The sequence below is a fragment of the Ictalurus furcatus genome, chromosome 16, assembly GCF_023375685.1.
Source record: "Ictalurus furcatus strain D&B chromosome 16, Billie_1.0, whole genome shotgun sequence".
NCBI lineage: Eukaryota > Metazoa > Chordata > Actinopteri > Siluriformes > Ictaluridae > Ictalurus > Ictalurus furcatus.
In genome coordinates, this window is record NC_071270.1 from 9,972,552 (window position 1) to 9,997,250 (window position 24,699).

The window sequence follows — 24,699 nt, forward strand, 5'->3', positions numbered from 1 at the left end:
GATCTGGGCTTCGAACATTCCAACACGCAAAGCGAATCAAACCAATACATGCCCTGATACGGGGCTTCACCGGAGATTGTGTTGCGTGCTCGATATGTGCCTGGAAGCTTCAGTGTCATACGTAACATCTCATGCTTGCCAAATTTATGTTTGTGTTTATATTGGTAGTCCTAGTCTTTCTTCACGTGTGTTTCACTTTAAATAAAACACTCCACACTTGCATCCATCTCCAACCATTCTGTGACAGAATGCTAGACCCAACCAAGGATGCAGTGTCTGATCAGGCCTAGCAGACCCAGGAGAACCAATGGCAGCTCAACCAAATCAAGATTATTTTGGACTAGCTCCAGGCTGGGCTCCCTCAAAAAAACTTTTGGGGAAGGGCTACAACCTATGCATCGGCTGAGCCTAGACGGCTGAACACAGGCTGTGGGGCGACATACCAGAGGCCGAAGAAGTGGCCTCCCCAGTGCAACTTACACTAGAGGCCAAGGGAGCAGCATCAATGAACCAGCCAATGGCTGAGGCCAACAAGGAGGCTTCACCAGCTGAGCTAATGCCAGAGGCAGACAGGGCAGCCTTTAGAGACAAGTTAATGCCAGAGACCAGTGGGGCAGCCTCAGCAGATGAGTACAGACCATGGATACCTTGCTGAGTGGACACATTGGGAACTGTGGCTTGGGTGGGGGGGGGTTTCTGTCAGGTTAGCGCTGATAGCAGCACAGGACTACAGCACTCATCAGCCACTGCACTCCACGTGTTTGTCACATAACATGATCATTAACACCTGAACCACATTTATGCACAATGTGAATTAGTATTTAAGTCACGTTTGTATAGCACTCTTTGTCTAGCGTCTGTTGTGAGTAGCATAATTGTTGTGTTGTTGTATCTCTGCCATGCTCTTCTGTATTTCATGCTTGTGAAGTTAATGTTTGTGTTTATGTTCGTAGTCCTAGTCTTTGTTCACGTGCGTTTCACTTTAAATAAAATACTCCATACATGCATCCGTTTCCAACCCATCCATGACATCCTGATGGAAGTGCTCTCTTCCAGGATGACCCAAGGGTTCACTTTTACGGTTTGATAAGTATGTGAGTTATATAAGCCTTATGCTATGGCCTGGTGTGTTAGGCAGATATCTTGACCACCACCCACAAAACACCAGTTGCGGGAATATTTGGGAAGACTAGTGTTCATCTCACCTCACGTGTTACTTTGCACAGGTTCCTGTTTTCGGTCATTTCAGTAATGTTTTAATTGTTAAAGTAGCCCCATAGTAGTATGTATAGGTTCTAAGCTAATGTTCTAGTTTGTTATCTTTTTTGTCTTCTTCATGTTCCCTATTTCTCCTTGTGGAATTGGACATGTTAGACAGACAAATATATTGTCCACAGTGTTTGTTTTTAAAGCCAGGCAAGCTTCTGCATGTCAATCAACATAGTCACAGTCTGCACTTCAGCTTCACAACAGATGTTATGTTTATTCACAATGTTCTGTTTAATTATATGCTTGTACAATTTCATAAGTTGCTAACGATGGTTTAAAATGACACTTGATTTGCACAGTCCGTCTGTTCAGCTTTGTGCTGTCTAATTCATCCTCACACTGCTCCTGTAGATAAAGTAGATATCTACAGGAGCAGTGTGAGGGTGACTTCTGTAGTCCTGAATAGTAATTTGTTGTACAATGTGTACAATGCTGGGAATTGATTGTATTGTGCTGCATTTGTCTGTCTTACTGGAACATTAATTTGTATATTGTTTTATGATTATTGCAATATTTGCACTTGTCTGAACCTCTGTATTATCTACACACATTCTACCACAATGCTATAGGCACACAATTTGATCCCACTGTATAAGTTTATATAGATTGGATGACAATTAAACTGATTTGACTTCACTTGTATGGTGACATGGTCTATAGAATGTTTCATTCGTTAGGAGTTGTTTTGTGTGTATTTGTGATAAATCACAAGCCTGTCTCTTGCCACAGGTTACATGCCTTCAGGACTTCTTTGGTGATGAAAACATCTTCATTGCATGTGGACCTGAGAAGTTTCGCTACCGTGATGACTTCCTGCTGGATGAGAGCGGTGAGGAACATTTATGTAATTTTGTTTTAATGGTTTTCCCCTGATTATGGAGGTTCTTTGTTAATAAAAGTACACCAGAGTCCTTCTCAAGCCATTCTCTTTGGCTTCATTTCAAAAAGCTTCAAGCACACTTGCATAAAGAGCATGTGTGGGTTAAAGCTTCCATCTCCCCGGTGTCAGATCTCTTTGTCCTCTTTTATCTTTTCCTCTTATTCTGTATCTGCCCTCTCCTGCACCCACACCATCACTTTCAGAAACATAATGAAAGCCTCTTTCTAATTAGTTCCCAACCCTAAGTTGTGTAGGTCCATTAACCAGCCTTCATCCCAAGTGTGTTCTCCCTCATTATATTCCCCATCAACTGTTTTTACTGCCAATCTCCTCTCTCCTAGCTCCCTGTCTTCTTCTCATTTCTTCTCCTCTCTGTTCTTCGTGCTTTCTCAAATCCTCAACTTTCCTCTCACCAACTCTCAAATGTCTTTTCTCCTTTTTAATACAATTAATTTCAATCCCTGTTCATCATATGCAGTATGATTCCACCTCAAAAGAAGGCTCAACGGATTACTATAATTTCAGTTTTGGCTAAAGAAGATAATCAATTAAACTCCTCTCCCTACTATTGCTCCCAAAGGCCAATTTAGACTTTTCTAGAATATATATATATATATATATATATATATATATATATATATATATATATATATATATATATATATATATTTATATATTCAACCCCAATTCTGAAAAAGTTGGGACAGTATGGGAAAAAAAAAAAGTCATTTGAAAATTAAATTCACCCTGTACTATATTGAAAACACATTTAACACATTATTTGTTTTACTTTATGAATTTAAGTTATTTTTAAAAATATACACTCATTTCAAATCTGATGACTGCAACAAACTCCAAAAATCTTGGGACAGTTGACGGTTTACCACTGTGTAAAATCACCTTTTCTTTTAATAACACTTATTAAGCGTTTGGGCACTGAGTGAAGACACCAGTTGGTTAAGTTTAGCAAGCAGAATTTTCTCCCATTCATCCATTATGTATTTCTTCAGCTGCGCAACTGTATGGGGCCTTTGTTGCCTTATTTTGCACTTCATAATGCGCTACGCATTCTCGATCTGAGACAGGTCAGGACTGCAGGCAGGTCATGCTAGCACCTCTGGGCAGAATGTGGTTTGGTGTTGTCCTGCTCTGGATGGCAGCACATGTTGCTCCAAAATGTGTACATATCCTTCTGCATTGTCCTCTCAGATGTGCAAGTTACCCATGCCATGGGCACTGATACACCTCCATACCATGACAGACGCTTTTAGACCTGACACTGAAAACAGCTTGGATCGTCTTTTTCCTCTTTGGCCCGGAGAACACAACGGCTGATAGTAATCCAAAAACTATATGAAATGTTGACTCGTCGGACCACAAAACACGATTCCACTGTGCTACTGTCCATCTCAGATGAGACCGAGCCCAGAGAAGTCAACAGTGCTTCTGGACAGTGTTGATGTATGACGTCTGCTTTGCATAGTAAAGTCTTAACTTGAATCTGTGGATGCATCGTCAAATAGTGTTGACTGACAGGTTTACCAAAGTATTCCCGGGCCCATGTCAGGATATCCATTACAGATTCACGGCGGTTTTTAAGTGACCTCTGAGGGATTGGAGATCACATGCTTTAAGAAGTGGTTTTTGCCCTTGCCCTTTACGCACCGAGATTTGACCGGATTCCTTGGATCTTTTAATTATATTGTCACTGTAGAAGGTGAAATGCCCCAAATCCTACTGATTTGTCTTTGGGGAATGTTGTTCTCAAAGTGTTGGGTTATTTGCTGACGCATCTGTTGGCAGATTGGCGAGCCTCGACCTGTCCTTGCTCTTGAAGGACTAGGCCTTTTTTGGAGGCTCCTTATATACTATGATTAGACGATTGCATCACCTGTTTCATATAACCTTCTTATTTCAACTTGTCACATTGCTATTAGTCCTAAATTGCCCCTGTCCCAACTTTTTTGGAATGGGTTGTGTGCATCAACTTCAAAATAAACGTTTATCTTCAAAAAACTATGCAGTTGATTAGGTAAAACATCAAATACCTTGTCATTATACGTGTTTTTTTTTTTTTTTTTAAATACAAGTCAAAGTACATTTACAAATCACTCCTCTTTGTTTTTATTAGCATTTTCCATACTGTACCAACTTTTTCGGAATTGGGGTTGTATATTTTTTTCATTCAATAATTTTATGAGGAGTTTGTTCATGGTCAGATGTTCGCTATCCCATAATCATCTTTCTTTAATTCCAGTCCTCCATGTTAATTCTATTCGATGGAACAAAGTTAAACGATCTAGTACAATTTGTATCTTATCTTACTTAAGTACAGTATTTGCAGGAAAGCATGTTTTCTTTTTGATGCCTGACACAACTCTGTTCAATTATGAAAATGGACCTGTAATAACTGCTAGATGCTTTGTCACGGTGAGTTTGATAGGGGCAGAAAAGTCAATCATTAAATAGAATTTAATTAAAAAAGCATTAACATAGGGCTCTGAGGAGAAATATATGAGGCACACTAAAGGCAAGATTGATGATGCCAAAATGGCACCCTGTAAAGATGAACATTTCCCCAAAATCTTATTTCACTTTGCACACTGGACTATCTTTGAATGAAGGAATTCTTTTCTTGGAGTAATCAATGCATTAGACACTTGGACGCATATCTAAGTTGAATGTCAATGAGACTTTAAACGCAGATTTTGCATATGAGTCACCTCCTTAATAACATTAGGAACATTAAAGCAGCAGTGCTGGTCAGTGAAGAGTTAAATCAGAAGTCTGCAGTTACATCTGATGTAGAATGACTCAGTGCTATCCTAATTGACTGTGACATTTGCTGTCTTACACGGTGTCGGAAATGTAATGCATGCTCACCTGAATTCATCACTTTAAGCCAAATGATTGCTGCAAATGCCAAATGGGAAAAACAAATTAGCTGCAATAAACAAAGCTAAAATTGATGGAAAGTGTTATGATATTTGAATAAATTATGAAATATTAGACACAGTAAGAGTGCTATAATTGAATTTGAATTGTATATATTGTACTGTAGATCTACTCTTTGGAAATCAAATACAAAGCAAAAGATCCAGCACTGAATGGACATCTACAGTTCACATATAATTCTGGCTGCAGACACCTTTAGAAACCATTCAACACTATTAACACCATTACCAACAATGCTAATAACGTTAACAACTCAGATACTTTGGACTGGGTTATGTAATCAAACTTTTCTGGGCCACAGTATTGCATGAACAGTAGCATAATGTAGCACATTTATATAGGTCTTGCAAACAAATATATGACTTAAAGGTATAGGAATATATAAGAGGGATAAATATTAAATAGTAAAATAATTGCCTAAAGTATTTGAAAATAATTACCTAATAATTATTAATGAAATATGTCTATGTGTAATGTATATAAGTATACAGTGTACAGGATTTGTAAACACATTAAAATGACTGACTAATAAATATACTTCAGTACATAATTTATTTTGGTCAGGGTCATGGTAAATCTATAGCCTATCCCAGGACCACTGAGTGTGAAGCAGGAATACACCCTGGATAGAGCACCGGTCCATCACAGGACACCATGCACACACACTTTCACATACTCATTCACACCTAGGGGCAATTTAGAGTAGCCAGTCCACTGGCCTAATTTTGGGAGATGGAAGGAGGAAACGCATGTGAAAAAAAGATTTTTGTTATCCTATGATGAATATTTCTATACTGATGGGATTGGCCTCTTCCACAGAGCGTGAGAACTCACTGAATGATGGTGAGGATGAGGATCTAGATGTCAGTGCAGTTAAATAGCTGCGGGATTTTGCACTGAATGTTAGACAGCACTCTGCACTACCATCATCAATACCTCAACTGAGGGAATATCATTTGAAAGAATGAGTTTCATTCCTCCAGTTCATTTCTAGAGAAATTTCTGGTGGCTTGTTGTGGCCAAATACCTTACAAAGATGTTAGCCTTTCTTTTCATTTGTATCTCAGCTGTGTAATAATTGTGTCCTTTTTTTCTGTTTTTTATTTTGGTTCTTCTCGGGTAACAGAATGCAGGCTGATGAAATCATCCTCTTATGGAAAGAGTCTTCTAAGTAAAGCATCTCCCAGGATTGTGACTCCCTCCAGACGCAGCAAGTCACCCTCAGGTAACATGTGGCTGTCTAGGTATACATTTATATATGCAACTGTTACTGTTTAGTGTGTTTGTGTGTGTATCAAGTTACGTTGTTTTTGTGTCAATTCTGCTGTGAGTAGTTTGAAGTTGCATCTGAACTCATTCTACTCATTGAATGAGTAGAATCAATTTCTTTTTTTTTGTCCCTGTCTGGTGAGCTTTAACTTTCATGTAACATCATCTTCAGCAAACACCCAAGCAGCCTCAAGCTAGTTTTAGAAGCTATGTTTCAGTTCTTGACTACGCTAGCAGAAGAAAGCTTATGTATTCCAGACACGAATATGTCATCTGAGAGTTTATCAGCACTGTAGGAGGCATCCTTTGTGGCATCCTTTGAGATATTACAAACTAAATCTCACATACAGTGGATACAGTACCCTCCAAATGTATTGGAACATCAAGGCCAGTTTGAGATAAAAAAAATGGATATGAGATGACAGATCAGAATTTCAGCTTTCATTTCCTGATATTTACATTTAGATGTGTTAAACAACTTAAAACATAGCACCTAATTTTTAGGTGAGCAAAAGGAATTGAATCTTCAACCCTGGAGGTGTGAGGCAAATGTGCTAACGACTAAGCCACATGCCCCCAGGAACAGATGATCTTAAAGTAAATTAAAGTAAATAAAACTTAATATTTGGTTGCATATCCCTGCTTCTTTCAGTTGTTTCAGTAGGGCTCACTAATCTTTGATGATGTAACTCATGATAGTAGCAGCAGAATTAATTCAGAAGTCTACAGAAACATTCTGTCTGCCAATTTACGGAGAAATTCATCAATTCTAATTGGGAGGAACTTCATCATGCAGCAAAACAATGACCCATAACACACTGCCAACACAAAAAAGGACTTTATCAGGGGGAACAAGTGGAAGGTTTTAGACTGGCCAAGTCAACCACCAGACCTTAACCCAGTTGAGCAGCATTTCACCTCCTGCAAAGGAGACTGAAGGGAGAAACTCCCCAAAACAAACAATAACTAAAAGAAGCTGCAGTACTGCCTGGAAAAGCATCACAAATGAAGTATGCAACAGTTAGGCTGCTGGTGACTCATGTCAATGAGTCACCGGCTTGATGCAGTTATTGCAAGCAAGAGATATGCAACCAAATATTAAGTTTTATTTACTTTCATTTACTTTAAGACTATTTTTTCCAATATTTGTGCTCACCTAAAAATTGGCTGATCTACCACCAAAGGTGCCATGGACTAAGTTGTTTAACACATCTAAATGTACATATCAGGAAAGGAAAGCTGAAATTCTGATCTATCATTTCATATTCATCTTTTGATCTCAAACTGAAATGTCTTCAATGTATAGCGAAAACAATAGAATTGGCCGTGCCGTTCCAATACTTTTAGAGGGGACTATATGTTCTACTGCTCCTCTATGTACTCACCCCCACTGTTTCCCATACCCCCCTCCCTGCATGCTTCTTATTCTGGTTACACTTTATTTATGTCCTGTCAGCACTGTGTATGTCATACATGTATCTTGTACCTTGGGTCCAGGAGAAACATTATTTCATCTCACTGTGTACTGCACACTCTATATGGTTATGAGGACAATAAAGGCTTACTTGACATAATAGAAGCAGAATGCTTTAGGCATTTCCTCATACAGCTGAAGGTAATGCTTTCTTCAAGGATACTGATGCACAATGATGCTGCAGTTCAAAAAGATCCAGTAACTGGTTCATACATTTGGAAAGAAGCTAATTTATCCTCATATTGCAATGACTCAATAAAAGACTGCAGCAGCTACAACATGCATTTGCACCCATGCATAGCCCACATGTAAAAATGTTCAGCTATAGATGGGAGATTGAATGTTCAAATAACACAGATAACGTAGCCATCCACAGTTGAGAGTCCAAGAGAGTATAATTGGCTTTGCCAGTTGGAGTGGGATGGGTGTTATTTCTCTTTCCTCTGTCTATCAGCATAATGCTAACTAAACATGTGTCTGTGGGCTTAGGTATAAGGAAGAACGTAGTTAGTGCTGCTAAGTACATCCAGCTGCTCACTGAAGTTGTATGAGCAGCATTATGATGTGACTTAGAGAATGCATGTGTTAGCCTTTGACCTCCCTTTTGAAAGCTGTTGTGCAACAGAGGACAACTAGCTACTAGCAAGTGGAAGGAAATCAGTAGTGAATAAATTGGGAGCAGGGACGCAGTGTGGTGCAGTAGGTAGCATTACAGCCTCACAGCTCCAGTGTCCCAGGTTTGATCCTAAGTTTGTGCTACTGTCTGTGTGGAGTTCTGCATGTTCTCATTGTGTAACGTGGCAGATGGATTGCCAAAGTTGAATTGTCTCTAGGTGTGAATGTGTGTGCATGGTGCCCTATGATGGACTGATGTCTCAAGGGTGTATTCCTTCCTTGCACACAGTGTTCCAGTGTAAAGGCTCTGGATCTCCTGCAACCCTTACCAGGATAAAGTAGTTATTGAAGATGAATGAATGAATAAACCAAAGCAAAGCAAATGTGGTAAAAATCCCTCACCTACCCAAGAAAACCTGGGGTTGATTCTCTGCTAAGATGATGATTCATACCCTTAACTTCACATACACTTTATGTTGATTAATAGATAATGCTCACTACTAATGCATAAATATTGTAGCAAATAAGAAGCTGATGGCTTCTGGCAACTTGGGCAGCATGGCTGCAGGTATCTCTGGGCAGGATTGCATCAGTTTACGACTTTGTTATTCATAGGAAATGAGGGAGGAAGAAGGTGATGTAGAAAAAGAGAGCTGGAGTGAAGAAGAGAATTAAAGACTGGGAACACATGTAGAAAAGAGGGACAGAGTCTGTCTGTCTGAGTCACTGTTTACCTCTGTCTACAGAGAGAGAGATAGAGAGAGAGAGAGAGATAGTAAGTAAAGGGGTGGGGCAGTGACTCAATCTTGCAGAGAACTTCTGCATTGAATAGAGCAATATTAATCTCTTTTGTACAGTGTGTGTGTCTGTCTGTCCATGTTTTTGGGAACTTTTTGGACATAAGATAGGACAAACTTTACTGCGCAAATCGACTGTATGTATACATCCATATGTACAAGGAAAAATGGTGGCTCTGTTATCAGTGGAGGGCATTTTGCTGGCATGGTTTGGGTCCACTTGTCCCCTTAGACTGAAGATCAATAAAAGTTATTCTTACAGATCATCTTTATACTATTATGGAACATTTCAACCCTGATGGGAGTGGTCTCAGACCAGTTGAACCTATGTGAGATTTTGGACCATCAGATATCACTCCCTACTACCATCATCAAAACACCAATTGAGGGAATATCTTGTGGAAGACTGGTGTTCATTCTTCCAGAACATTAATGCTTGTAGAGACCCAAAACCTTAATAAGATACTTTATTTTATATATGTGTGTGTGTGTATCTGTGTGTGTGTGTGTGTGTGTGTGTGTGTGTGAAACCGAGAGATCTAGAAGGAAGGAAGGTGTGTTTTCTTTATTTGCTCTCCACTGCTGGAGACGACTGTGATATGATTGGTTTAAACTATGCCAGCTGAAGAGGCTTAGTCTGGCCAGGGGGTTGCCATGGTGATATGGGCCAAGGAAACTGCTGCCTTGGAGACAATAGTGATGCCCATATATGGACACAGCTTCCTGTTTGGCAGGCGAGCCGGAAGCAGGCTCAGTTTATTGAGCGCCGCTCATCGCATGCTTATCAGATTGGTTTGTCCCCCCAGACAAATCATGCGTTTACAGACACCCAGCATGAGTGCAGCACAAGCTTGCTGTTGTGCTGAAAGCCTCAGTGTACCACAGTTGCAGAATGTTAATGTGGGGGAAAAGATGAGAAGAAAATGTCCTTAAAGCAACACTCTGATCTCTAGGTGGGAACGGTGCTTGTAGAAATAACATTTCTATTTTGCTATGCGCATTTTGCACACTTTGCTAGAGCTTTGAAATGCTTGATTGTCATGTGCAGCAGAGGAGTGCAGCTTTGAACGTATGAAAAAAAATACAAAGCATTTAAATTTTTAACTGCAAATGCTTACACCTTTCTTTTGCTGTCTGTCTCATTTTCACACAGTGTAGTGTGTGAGTGGGGAATTTGAAGGGGAGGTGGAGTTGACAGTTATATAGAGTTATATATGGAATTTTATGAACCACACATTTTTATGTCTTGAACTGCTTAATCTTTGTCTTAAACTGCAAGTTGCTGTATTTTAACATCAGCACATGTAGAATTATATTTGCGAGAACATACTGAATTATTATCAGCTAAAGATTTGACTTTCAGATTCACAACACAGACACGAAACAGCACTCACATTCAGGCGAGTAGACAGACATAGAAGGGGATTGAAAGAGGTAGAGATATACAATACAGATGTGTTTATACTCCTTTTAAAAGCCCAAATGCATGGCGTGAGAGAAAACAGCAGCTCACACACAGTTTATATAACCAACTCTGTCAGTGATGTTTCTATAATCAGGCTAAGTTTAGCAGACTGGTGTATGAAGGAGAGCAGTCAGTGCCCCCTCCCCACTTACAACATAAGCACATACTTTGCTGATGATTTCTAAAAATTCCACAGCTGTTTGCAAACACTCATAATTGCTCTCTGGATATAAATGATTGCTGGCTGTCTATTTCTCGTCAGCAGCTTTCACCTCATCTCATTAAATTCCATCTCAGAAGCAGGCGTTACATCTACTCAGAAGCACAAACACCAGCGCAGTATACAGTATTTCCTTTGAGCCACTGTCTGAATTCCCATTAAATTAAATAACTGAGCCCAACACTAGGGTCCACATTTGCATATTTATTCATTTGGCCAGATTCTCTTGTCCAAAGCAACTTACAGTTACAATCCTATCATAGGATTTAGCAATTAGGATTAATTTTGTCCATCTTGCTATTTAAACTCATCTTCTGATCATTGGCTGAGAACCTTAACCACTGAGCTATCACTGACCCTAATTACAACTTGATGAACTATTTGTGACCCAGAGCATTTCAAACAGAATGTGAAGCTTTAATTAGTGCACCTATTCTACTAGGTATTGGCTTGTGTTGAGCTCCCGGTGAAATTCATTATGGAGCGACAGGTGAACCAGGAGCTTCGCTCATTATAATCCACCCCTGCTAAATCACACAGCTTATTACAGACTAGAGCAGACAGACAGTCATTCCATGTCTCAAAGGAGATATGTACATGCATATACAGCATCAATTTTGTACACTACATAAAAATATGCATATATCCTTGGCTTTGGATGTGCTGTGGTTTGAATTCCCCAGTAAAATAATCCTTCATTTTATTCATTCTAACCCTGCAATTTCTCTCATGCTCATCTTCCAGTGTTGGCTTGTCATATGGTTGCATAGCCTTACCTACATTTTTTGAATATGAAAATGATAGGAAATGCTACTGAATGAATATGAATATATTTAGGCCTGTTTAAAAATAAAAATATTGAAACTGGAAATCTGCTTTAAACCAAGCCCAGTTTCTTTATGCTTCGTTCCTGTTGCTAATCTCATAAAATCCATGATTATTCTATAGTTCCTTTTAAAGACATCCATTTTTTCCTGCATTTCTTACACTTCTTTTTTACATTTCTTCCACCAGTCCTATCTTTTGCTTCTCCAGAAATCCACTTGGTAACAGTGTGTTGGTCCCTGCACTTTCCTCCAGAACTCTGCTGTGCCACACAGATGCGCCCCAAATAGACATTTCATTAGATGTGAAATCCACCATGACATGGACCAGCTGGTGGAGAATCTAACTCCTCTCTCTGATCCTATATGTATTATGCCAGCTTAGTGTGACAGGTTAGGAAATTCTAAAATAACTATTACACATATAAAATATAGCCCCAAACTCCAAAATGACTGCACTTGTGTAACACTGTTAATTTTGTTTAACTAAAACAATAAAAGAAACTACTTACATTCCCTCTAATGAAAATCATTCTCATTTCTGAAATCATTAATTCTATTTTCTCTCAAAGCATGTGCTACAAAATGATTGGCACCTCTCAAGAATATTCTAATTATTATATTTGAAATAAAAATAATAATAAATCCATCACCATGAAGAAAGGTGTTTCCAACATGAAAGAGGCAGTTAATGGTTGACCTGCAGTCAGATAATGGATCTAAAAATACACATGCAGTTAAAAATACCATTAAGCACCATAATATACCCATCATGAAAAAGGTTTCAAGAGTATACTGCCTGCTCATACAGTGAGAAGCATGGTGATGGAGGCAAAGAAGAACCCAAAGTTGGTTCTTTTCAAATTAACTATGAGTTCTTTGTTGCACAAAGGAGGGCATAATGATGTTTGCAATCTAGTGCAGAGACAGATAAAGAGACTAGACTCTTTTAGTTTTTTTTGTGTTGAAATATAACTGTGTAGCTCACAATGTCACATAATGCAATGAATATTTGCTCCTTTACATGAAGGGTGACAATAATTTTATAGTTTGCTGTATGTCGTGTGCACAGAATAATGCCAGTGTTGATGCCTTATAATCATATGATAACATATTCATCTATCCTATTTAGCACATATTGAACTCAGTTTATGGCTGTAGTAGGACTTTTGGGATATGAATATAAAGGCGACTTTACTGTTAGTCCCTGTATATCTGCTATAGGTGAGTGAGGATGGAGGGGACATGTAGCTGGAGAGAACTGTGGACTCTTTCAGTGGCTGTTTCTACTCCTGTGCCCACGCTCTCTCTGGAGGACAGAGTGGACGAACACACTGAAATGGACCTTGTGCAGAGAGATACAGAGTACTTATCACCACACACTCTGTTCTGTACCTGGATTGTTGAACAACATATTTCCAGCAACTGTTTCATTTCAGCTGCTTCAATAGATTTCTCTTTGAAACCATACAGAAAATATGGCAAAAGACTATTAAGAGCTGTGTGAGGATTTGTGCTTAGCTGCAAGAACCCACAGGTCAGCTGGGAAAATGAGTGCATTTTATAGAAATTGATCTAATCTTTGGAAAAACACTTTACACTTTATACTTAAGGTCTTTGCCTTCAGTATATGGCTCACAATAAATTATTCTAGGTTATTGCCTCAAACAATAGAAACATTCATTCTAATAGGTTGACCAATAATTTGTCTTCAGCCAGCACTTCAGTTCAACTTTGACTGGTTGGAACAAAACTGTGGCTTTCTCATGAACCATTCTATTAACATAATGTACCTTAGTTGAAATTACTAAACATTATGCACTTTCAGCAGTTTGTGAATATTTTTTTGGTACTTTTGAAGCCAATTAAACCTAATTGTGGGTCGGGCCACCCTGGAACACACTCCAGATGGTCATGGAGTTCCGTGGCTATGTGGGGGCCACACACGACTCATTCTGTGGGGGAAAGTGGGTGACGGAGTTTCAATCTTTTATAGGCTTTCATGACAAGATGCTTTGAGAAACTGCTGAAGCACTGACCCAAAATAACATAGTGAAGTCTGACTGCGAATGCATCACTTGCATCACATTAACATGGTACCACAGATGGTGCCCATGAGTGTACAACCCCCCTTGTCTCTTTTCACGTTGCCACACACACACACACACACACACACATATACATGCAGTTTTCCATTTAAAATGTGCACCTCTATGAAGGCTGAAAACCACTACATTATAACATTACCTCAAAGGTAGTCTAATACCTACTCTAATATAATTGACTACAAATTCAAAAGCCTTTAAACATTCAACAGCATTCAATTTCAATTTTTTTTTTAAATAGATAAATTTAAAAAATAGCTAATACACTTGAACATGTCTAATAGTTGCTGAAATAACTGCTGATAAAAATGTTGTTTTATACAATTTGATTAATCTACAATCACAAATGTTACAACCCCAATTCTGAAAAAGTTGGGACAGTATGGAAAATGCTAATAAAAACAAAGAGGGGTTATTTGTAAATGTACTTTGACTTGTATTTAAACAAAAAATGTATAAAGAGAAGGTATTTGATGTTTGACCTAATCAACTGCATAGTTTTTTGAAGGTAAATGTTTATTTTGAAATTGATGCATGCAACCCATTCCAAAAAAGTTGGAACGGGGCAATTTAGGATTAAAAGCGATGTGACAAGTTGAAATAAGAAGGTAATGTGAAATGGGTGAGGCAATCATCTAATAATTGTATATAAGAAGCCTCCAAAAAAAGCCTGGTCCTTCAAGAGCAAGGATAGGTCGAGGCTCGCCAATCTGCCAACAGATGCATCAGCGAATAATCCAACACTTTGAGAACAACATTCACCAAAGACAAATCGGTAGGATTTGGGGCATTTCACCTTCTACAGTGCACAATATAATTAAAAGATTCAAGGGATCTGGTTAAATCTCGGTGCGTAAAGGGCAAGGCCGAAAACCACTTCTGAATGTGTGTGATCTCCGATCCCTCAGATGTCACTGTCTTAAAAACTGCCATGAGTCTGTAATGGATATCCTGACATGAGCTCGGGAATACTTTGGTAAACCTTTATCAGTCAACACCATTTGCCGTTGCATCCCCAGATGCAAGTAAAGGCTTTACTATGCAAAGCAGAAGCCATACATCAACACTGTCCCGAAGCACTGCTGCCTTCTCTGGGCTCGGTCTGATCTGAGATGGACAGTAGCACAGTGGAATCATGTTTTGTGGTTAGACGAGTCAACATTTCACATAGTTTTTGGACAAAACAGCTGTCGTGTTCTTCCGGCCAAAGAGGAAAAGGACCATCCAAGCTGTTTTCAGTGTCAGGTCTAAAAGCCAACATCTGTCATCTTATGGGGGTGTGTCAGCGCCCATGGCGTAGGTAACTTGCACATCTGTGAGGGCATCATTAATGCAGAAAGATATGTACACATTTTGGAGCAACATATGCTGCCAAACCACGTTCTGCCTGAATTACAAGCGCATGGTTGCGTAAGCAGAGAGTGCAGGTGCTAGCATGGCCTGCCTGCAGTCCTGACCTGTCTCAGATTGACAATGTGTGGCGTATTATGAAGCACTAAATAAGGCAACGAAGGCCCTGTACAATTGCGCAGCTGAAGAAATGCATAAAGGATGAATGGGGGAAAAGTCCATTTGCTAAACTTAACCAGCTGGTGTCTTCAGTGTCCAAACACTTAATGGGTCTTATTAGAAGAAATGGCGATGTTACACAGTGGTAAACAGTTGACTGTCCCAACTTTTTTGGAGTGTGTTACAGTCATCAGATTTATAATGAGTGTATATTTTCAAAAATAAATTAAATTCACAAAGTAAAACATCAAATAATGTGTTAGTAATGTGTTTTCAATAAAGTACAGGGTGAATTGAATTTTCAAATGACTCTTTTTGTAGAAAAGAATTGGGGTTGTACAATACCTGTTATTATTTATAAATATATTGTCTTCTTTGAGCTGACAACTGGGATTAAGGGGATTGGATTGTCCCTTATGGACTTAATGTTACCTCATTAAAAGCCATAATCTTTAATTCCCTAAATAATAACAATCCACTTAAAGTGCACTTTATATGAATGAATAATGTAACATTACATATCATGGATGACTTATCTTTAGGAAACTAACCAAAATGACACAAAATACACAGTTAAACAGGGTTCTTGGCCTTTCCTCATGAACTGACCTTTTCTAGACCCTTTCCCTTTACTTATGTTCAGTTCTTTGCTAACATTTAAAGCTCATATCAAAACTGTGTCATCAGAAGGGAAAACTTGAAATGTAGGCTAATATGCATTAGGGACCAGCATGCCAATTATTTACCATGTGATTTTTTAAGCTAACTTTGAGAACTGCCCATACATTTCCCCCCAGTACTTCTCTGGATTTGTATACTTTCCCAAACTTTCCATGCCAGAGATCTGTGTAAAAAGGATCATGAGTAAACGCTGGAGTGACCACAGTGTAAACCCAGCATGATGCTCTTCCCTGTCTGCAACACTCTTACTAGTCCCCTTTCTTTTTACATGACTCATGAGCAATATGTTTCTGTATTAAGAAAATATTGACGTGTAGCCCGCCACTGACACAAACTGCTTATTTCATACTCCGTTCCTGACGTGAATTATAGCTCTCATGTGTTCGTAATTTGTTTACCACTTCGAGTAAAAACTACGGTGTACACACACGCCTGCGTTTGGTTAATTACGGCAGCGTTTGTTTGTTTTTTTTTCTCCTCTGCTGATGGCTTCAGCACCACTGACCGTCTGCCAGTGAGAAAATTCGGCTCTGTTCTACAGCTATCCACACCCGCGCCTCCCACTACGGTGGTGTGTGTTGCGCATGCGCACGGCTTCTCGTCAGAGACTACGCTGGCAGACCGGCCGCCTACAGTCGCCCACTAGCGCGCGCGCTCTCCGCTCCGCCCCTTTGGTTCATTCATTCTAATTGCAGCCGGAGCGCTCGAGCGCTCAGAAAGTGAGCGCCGTTTCCTCCTGCCTTTTGGATTAACTGCACTGTGTCTGACTTCAGTATGCTGCAATACGAAGGTAGGAGATTGCCGGTGCTACAAGGATTTCCTTTTCGATTTCGGCTATTTATTGTTCGATTCGCCCTTTTTTTGGTGCCTTTTGGACTCTCCAGTGTTGAATGAAAGGTTTATTGAAGCGCTGGTTGGGTATACACTATGGGATGTAGGAATGAACTACAGTACTGGCATCACATATGTATTTTTTTAAAAAAATACCCCAATCTGGTAATCCTTTGACACAATCTGTACAAATTAATTGTCATTTCCTGACTGCCTCTTTTATCTGTCAGATGTACACACTCTGCTGCATACATCTGATCTTCCATGGTTTCGTACTTCATTTAAAATGAAATATAGTAATCTGGCAATTTAGCTTTTTAAAAGTGTTTCAAATATTAAAGATTCATTTCCTCATGATATCTCATGTCCCTCTGCTTATAGATGTTGCCCGCCCCACCCCCTCCCCACTTTTTAATTTTTTTTTTATTTCCTGCTCATAATTTCTTTATTCTTTCCCACTTTTCTCATTCTTGATACAATGCCTGTATTAGAGCTTGTGTGTTGTCTGATACCTGACACTGATCTGATACTCACATCCTCTTAGTAACCCAGTCGACTCTCGGCAAGATTCTGTTGTCAAGTCATGTGACAGACAGTGTACTTCAATTTGTGTCCAGTATTCACGTGCAACGTCTGTCACATCAGTCAACATTACACCTTCATGGCATTGATTAAAAGTATATATGTACACTGATATAAATACTGATCTGATCTGATCTAATACTGATTGTTTCAGACTAGTATCATCTCAGCTACTGAATTGGCTCGAGTTTTTAGATTCTTTTTTGTTGTGTGGACCAGTACATGGGGCAAAAGTTCAAATTTTGGCCCAGTGTGGCATTGATGAACGTGGATGCGTCTCTGTCTTTATAGATTTCCTGCTGTGTTTAGTAGGTAATAGTTAGTGGGAGGGATGGATTGGTGTTCAAGTGTGGGAAGAAGCAGTGTGGGCAAAACTGTGTGGGTGATGTCTCCTCATCCCACTGCTCTTTATACATGTGGCTTATTTCCTGGAGCCAGGTTTAGGCCTAAAATACTGTCTGATTTGTAAAATTTAGTCTAATGTATACTGTCATATTATAGAAAAGTTGTCCATAAGATTGCAGTGAATTTATTTTTTTTTACTGGTTATTCTGTGAGTTCCTACACTGTAATCTGGTGTGTTTGCTTCACCTCCTGTTTGATAATGTTGTCTGCTCCGTCTTTACACACTGAATTTTCGGTATAACCCAAATAATCGCATGATGCTAATAAGTAAAACTTCCATTCACTGAACATGGTTCTTATTATACTCTTAATGTGTCAAGTCAGATCAAAATTTTAAGTGAATCTTACTTACTCGCCAATAAAACCAACTGTGTTTCTCCTGTGCTCCTAGTGAACGGGACTCCAGCCAGCCAGCTGTCTACACTGAACTGTATGAAGTCACCCAGTCCTACTCCAGCCAGTCCAGGGAGCCTCAAGAAGGTACGCACATTATCTCATACTCACATATACTTGCACAACATCTTACAGCTCATAGTCAGTTGTATCTGCCTTGATCCTATCTTATGTTCATGTTCATCTCCAATTCCTATTGAATTATTATTATTATTATTATTATTATTATTATTATTATGTATAATTGGATTATTAATTATTTTAGACAGCCTTCCCCATTCCAGCCCTTGGTAACACACTCCTTATGTGTTCTCAGGAGAAGGACAAGGCAGGCACCAAACGTGCAGCCTAACTCCACATACTCACTCAGAAGGGAAATAGCAATGGGATACCTAGCAATGGGGAATCTCCTAAACGCTTTCACACACTCTAACACTCATTTGGCCATCAAAGGCACGTGTGAAAGCCCAGCAGATTTGTTCATGGAGACCAACCTCTGCCTTTTAGAAGTTTTGTAATGATGATGTAGACATACTGTCTACTGGTGGTATTAGAGTGTACAACTTGAACGAGCATGCAACTCGTTATGATGTAATGATGTGTGTAATGATGTGTGTAACCACACTGAAGTGTTCCAAATCCTGCTGCATCAGTTAATGAGGAGGCAGTAATAGAGTGTCCATGCTCAATCAAGACCCATGTAATTATGTAATTAACTCATTAATCTCTCTCTCTCAGTCTTTATCTCTCTCTGCATTTTTATCAACAGCTCAAAAGCGCTAATACTTTGCCTCATTGTGTGTATAGATTTTCAATTGGTGGCCCAACCTGGCAATGTTTAGTCTTTTCATGTGGTGCCAGTATGTGGTGAAGTAAACAAAATTGAGGTGTCTTAGACTGAAGAATGAATAGAAGACTTCTCTGACATCTTATGCTGTATTCCAAAAGTGGCCATTGCTGGCTTCACAGGGTGTCTGGAGCTCAATCTTTCCTTGAGTTGCCTGCATATGTTAGGAAAAAATATCCAGGAGAATTTGTGGCACAGCTGTTGCTCAATGATTAAAAAAAAAAAAAAAACTAACATCAGATTGTCCTAAAACTGAGCCCTGAGATAGAGAGTGTTCCCTGAGATAGAGAAATGACTCTCTATGCTCTCTGAGTTCAGCCTACCCTGTTTCATATTCAGTGCACATATCCGCACCAAACAGTGATCACTGCAAGAGTGCTCGAAGCAAGATGATCTCAGTGTGCTTTGATCTGGTGAGGATTGCTTTGCACTTCTTGCTGCTTGCCACCTCTCCAGAGGACATTTTCAAGCAGTCAGATGATCGTCTCCAAGCAAGGCAGGAATCTTGATCGCTTCACAGCCATCTGCCATATAAGTAGGTCACACTATGATAAGAAGCTCATATTTTGTGAATGGGGGTAAGGAAGATGAAAAGTGCTCCAGCATAAATGCAGCGTTGAGGCACGGAATGCTCCAGTTTTCGTCTTTGACATTCAGACACTGATGTGAGCTAGCTGAAAATGGCAGAAAGAGCTTTAAATCTTTTGCGGCCTCTGGGATTTATGCTTAGTTTTAACTCTCCTACTTGTTTGGAGAGTCTATGCTTCATTACTTGAATAATGTGTGGCTCTCTGCAATTAGTCTCCAGTGATACTTTTGCAATTCAATGCATACATTATGCACAGTATTGATTCTCCACATCTCCTCATTATCTATACACATCAGTTTTATTTGATCTGACCGAGCAGTGAATGTATGCTAAGCACTGAACTATTTATACACATTGATCATTCCTGGGTGATCACACTTATTAATAAACAGTATATGAGATAGGACTGCACATAAATGTCCAGAAAATTTTGTGTCAGAAGGTTTTACGGTTAAATACATTTGATGGGGCACAGTGGCTTAGAGGTTTGCATGTTTGCGTCACACCTCTGAGGTTGGGGGTTTGATTCACGCATCTGCCCTGTGTATGTGCAGTTTGCATGTTCTCCCCGTGCTTCGGGGTTTTCCTGCAGGTACTTCGGTTTCCTCCCTCAGACCAAATACATGTGTTGTAGGCTGATTGGCATCTATAAATTGTCCGTTGTGTGTGCGATTGCGCCCTTGTGCCCAGAGTCCCCTGGGATAAGCTCCAGGCACCCTGCAACCCTGTGTAGGATAAGCGGTACAGAAAAAGGATGGATGATGTTGCATTAGCAATTTATTTGTGTTTATAATCGATTAAGTGGAATTCCCAACTAATTAACTATTTGACCTTGACTCAAAAACAAAAAGGCATTTGACTGGTAGGTGGCGTTTGTTTTTTCTGCCTCTACTCAATCTCTGTCATACATGCACAAATGATTTACACTTTTATAGACAATGTCGATAATGAAAACAACACCTTTATGGTTGCTTGGAGACAAAGATCAATTGAGGGCTGTGTTTCACTGAATGTTAGGTGGCATGTGTTAAGTAGTATGGGAATATTGGTGGTCGTAGACTGAAAAGTGAAATAATTGGAGGAATTTGGAAAATAACTTGGAAGGGTGGAGAGAGGGATGAAGTGTAAGCTGTTACCACAGCAACATCAGATGAATGGAAGAACAGATATGTGAAGAAGAGTGGAGGGCACTAGGGCAGGTAGTGTAGGATGGAGTGATACAGAGTAATGAAGGACTGACGCAACATAAGAAGAGGAATATTAATGAATGAATACAATACAATTCATGTAAAATTTGTGGGGGGTTTTTTGCATCAAAAAATCTACAGCTTGATTCTGGTTTTTGGACCACAGTCGTTCTGTTCAGTGTTTTATAGTTGGTATAGTAGTATAGTACATAGTGTGACCTACTTTTCATAATTACACAAGAGTGGTAACTGCTCTATATGATAGGATAGTGTTTTGTAGTGTTTCAGTCCGTGAGGGGGTTTCCTTCTCTCATAATGTTCTCCAATGCCCTTTGGCTCTGTTTTCCTGGAGAAGCTGCATATTCCTTTAATGTGAAGCATTAATCAATGCACAGACCAGCAATATGCGCAATGTGTCTATAAAGTCACAATCTGTCTCAGTTGGCCAGGTGTCCCAGTCATGGTGATGTTCTGTCAGAAACAAAGCAAAATTTTGAGAGAGAGACAGAGAGAGAGACAGACAGACAGAGAGAGAGATACAGAGAGAGACAGACAGAGAGAGAGACAGACAGACAGAGAGAGACAGACAGACAGACAGAGAGAGACAGACAGAGAGAGAGAGCAAGAGAGAGACAGACAGACAGAGAGAGAGAGCAAGAGAGCGAGAAAGATGGTCATTGCTCATCTAAAACATTTTGCAGGTTGCTGAGCTGTTCGAGCAACAATTCAGAAATTCTGAAGAGAGAGAATAGATTACTTTTATTTGCCGTTCAGATTTATTCATGTTTGATGGTCATGTGATCAGATTTAGTGATGATACAGCTTTTGTTCCATTCCATCCCTCCTTTTGTATTTTCTTCATTCTGCCAGTCAAGTCATAGCCCGGCTTTGTACACCACATTGTCTGTTGAGTTGCATGCTCTTCTCATTTGTGTGTATGTTCACACATTTTCATGTCATTTATTTCACAATAATTGATTTAGAAATTTGTCATTTGTTTATTTTTTATTGAAACATTTTTTGTGTGTTTTCTAAAAAAATACATGTGTATCTGTCATCTGTGCATCATACATTAAAGTACATTCCATGCATGTTTTTATGTTTTTGTGAGTCCCTCTTACAGTATCATGAGAAACATCACACTGCACACATGAGATAAGTGGGCATCTATTTCTTGTCTTCTTTTTCTCACACAACTGAGTTACATGTGATGGCTGGGTTTGTTTATTTGATCCTTTTGCTCATTCTTTGCATTTTTTTTAGTGTGTTTACATTCTGTTAGTTCATTTATTCAATGTTTTCATTAGTATTGATATTTGAATTGTGTATTGTATTATCACTACTTTCATTCCTGCCAGAGTAAGAGTAAATTCTGTTTATTTTATTTTGATCATTGTGTGTGTGTGTGTGTGTGTGTGTGTGTGTACGTGTAAATCGTAATGAATAATTTGACATCACTGTGTGCATGTGTGAACATGCTGAATATATTAAATAGAACACATTGTGTTGTATATTTGATTATATTGTGAGTGTTTTAGGTGTGTGAGTTGGTCTAGTCCAGACTTTGCTGTTCTCCATGTGCTTTTCCCAGAGCACACACGGAAATGACTCAGTACAGTGTTATTGTAGCTATCTCAAGTATTGTGGTTTATCCAACTGAATTGCTAACGATCACTAAATTTGTTATATCCAATAAAATAATCACATAAATGTTTTTCATTGTTGTTACAGTGAAATTATGAACATTGCTGAGTTTAAGTAAGATTCTGGCTGTAACAACAATACAGGCATAGTAGATGCAAATAATGGATTAATGTATGTTCTGCCTGGATTAAAATAAATAATCTCTGGGTTCAGGAAGTGAAATGAAGAAACAAAGACAGTAAGATTTTGTGTTCTTCTGTCCTTTGTTTCTGAACTGTATTGTTGTAAAGTCTGAACATTAATGTGAAAGTGACGCGAAGTAAGGAACTACGTCATGTTATTGGAAAATAAACTTCAGGGGGATTTATTCAGAGCTGATTATTTTCCAATAACAGCACATCCCGAAGTGCTTTATTCTTCTTATACCACAACAATTAGGCAATACTAATACTATTTTTGTACTAACTATTTTAAAACTTGTTATCCTATGTATCCATTTGTAGTTATATGTTTAATCTTGTGGAACATCCTCGAAACAAGTTCATCTTACCACTTACGCTGTAACAGTCGCTCCCTCCCACAGCCCCTCTTTTTTCAAAACACCTTCTGAATCAGAATCAAGAATTCAGCTTCGCTGTGGTATAGGAGATTAGCAGATTCTTTGTGAACTATACTGTTAATCAACATATAAGTAAAGGAGGTATCACTTGGAATGGGTTCAATGGGTTCTTTCATAACTGTCTACACAGGCACAGAATATCATCATATTTGGCAAACTGAGAGACAGGAAACAGGAAATTGTTTTGTATGGGCATGCACTCTGTGTGTCTCTCTCTCTCTCTCTCTCTCTCACACATACACACAGATTATTACTATTACTGTTGCTCACTCTGACAGACCTGCAGTTTCCATGGCAACAGAGTTGTGGCCTGCGATCTCAATGAAATGTTACAGAATGCAATATTAAAAGCAGCTCTCACACACACACACACACACACACTTCACATATCTCTCGGGGCCCAATCTGGTCACTGCCCTCCACACATATTGTCCAATCCCAGCCTTGTGGTTCTCCCAGCAGTCACATGAACCCAGCATGGTACATTTCTAATCATTCTCAGCACTGACCCAAAGGTTCCCAGAGCTTTGAGATGAAAAAAAAAACAACATTTTGCATCCACTGTGTTCTCTTGTTCTCAGTCTCTTTCTAGCTCACTCACTGCTGTCATGACAACCAGCCACTGAGCCACCCAAGGGTTTTGCCTCAGCCTAGTGTTGAGTCTTAGATTTAAAGGTGAGAACAGCTGTGGCACCACATGGGTAGGAACAACAGATAAACTTAAGAGGAGGAAATCATTGTAAAGATACTGAGGTGAAACAGCTGCCTGCAAAGTGCTTTAGACATTAAACCTGCCACACATATCATCACTCATGTAATTTTCCCATTTTCCAGTTGTGATAAAGTGCATGTTGTTGATCTCCACTTCTCTGCTTCTCTCAGGGCTCTGAAGAAAACGGCTCTTCCACCTCGCTGGCTTCCACCAAGATCTGCAGCCTGGATGAGGGTGATGGTGCTGTCAGTGATGGTACGAAGTTTTGACATCCTGCATCATTTGTACACATCGCTGTTCATAAATGAACACATATCAAAACCATTCAGAATTCTAACTGAGCTCACAGTAACAGCATAATTTGATCTGTTGTATAAAAAGAGCTTTTATTATGTCATCTTTTATCAACTTGGACACTTACATGTACAGCTCTTTCAGCAGGGCAAGGAAAGTATGATTTAAGGGCAGATATATCAGAATTTGCAAGCCTTTGATATGCAATGAGAGCACCTGTCTGCCATGAAGGGTGCTTATGATTTTGACATAATGCCTCTTCTCCATGTAAGATGAATAAAGTTGATGAATTTATATGTGTCTGGTTATCCTCTGATTAGCTGAGCCTGTGGAAGAGAGCACAGCTCCTGCAGTCCCTGCCTCCATCTCTGACCGCTACACATTAGGCCGAATGATCGGCGACGGAAACTTTGCAGTAGTGCATGAGTGTGTGGAGCGCTCTACTGGCCGGGCCTATGCCCTCAAGATCATCAATAAAGGCAAATGCAGAGGAAAAGTGAGTAGAGCACGCTGAACATCACTACTTACTGTTT

General features: G+C 39.4%; 1 protein-coding gene across 1 annotated transcript in view; it reads left to right on the top strand.

Moving 5' to 3' along the window:
* dclk1a (doublecortin-like kinase 1a) overlaps positions 1 to 24,699 on the top strand; it is an 81,115-nt gene that overhangs the window by 47,955 nt on the left and 8,461 nt on the right. The window contains exons 4-8 of the mRNA XM_053645335.1: positions 1,999 to 2,098; positions 6,231 to 6,329; positions 18,273 to 18,361; positions 24,043 to 24,127; positions 24,487 to 24,662. Coding sequence (XP_053501310.1) covers positions 1,999 to 2,098; positions 6,231 to 6,329; positions 18,273 to 18,361; positions 24,043 to 24,127; positions 24,487 to 24,662 — 549 coding nt within the window. The remainder of the gene's footprint in view (positions 1 to 1,998; positions 2,099 to 6,230; positions 6,330 to 18,272; positions 18,362 to 24,042; positions 24,128 to 24,486; positions 24,663 to 24,699) is intronic.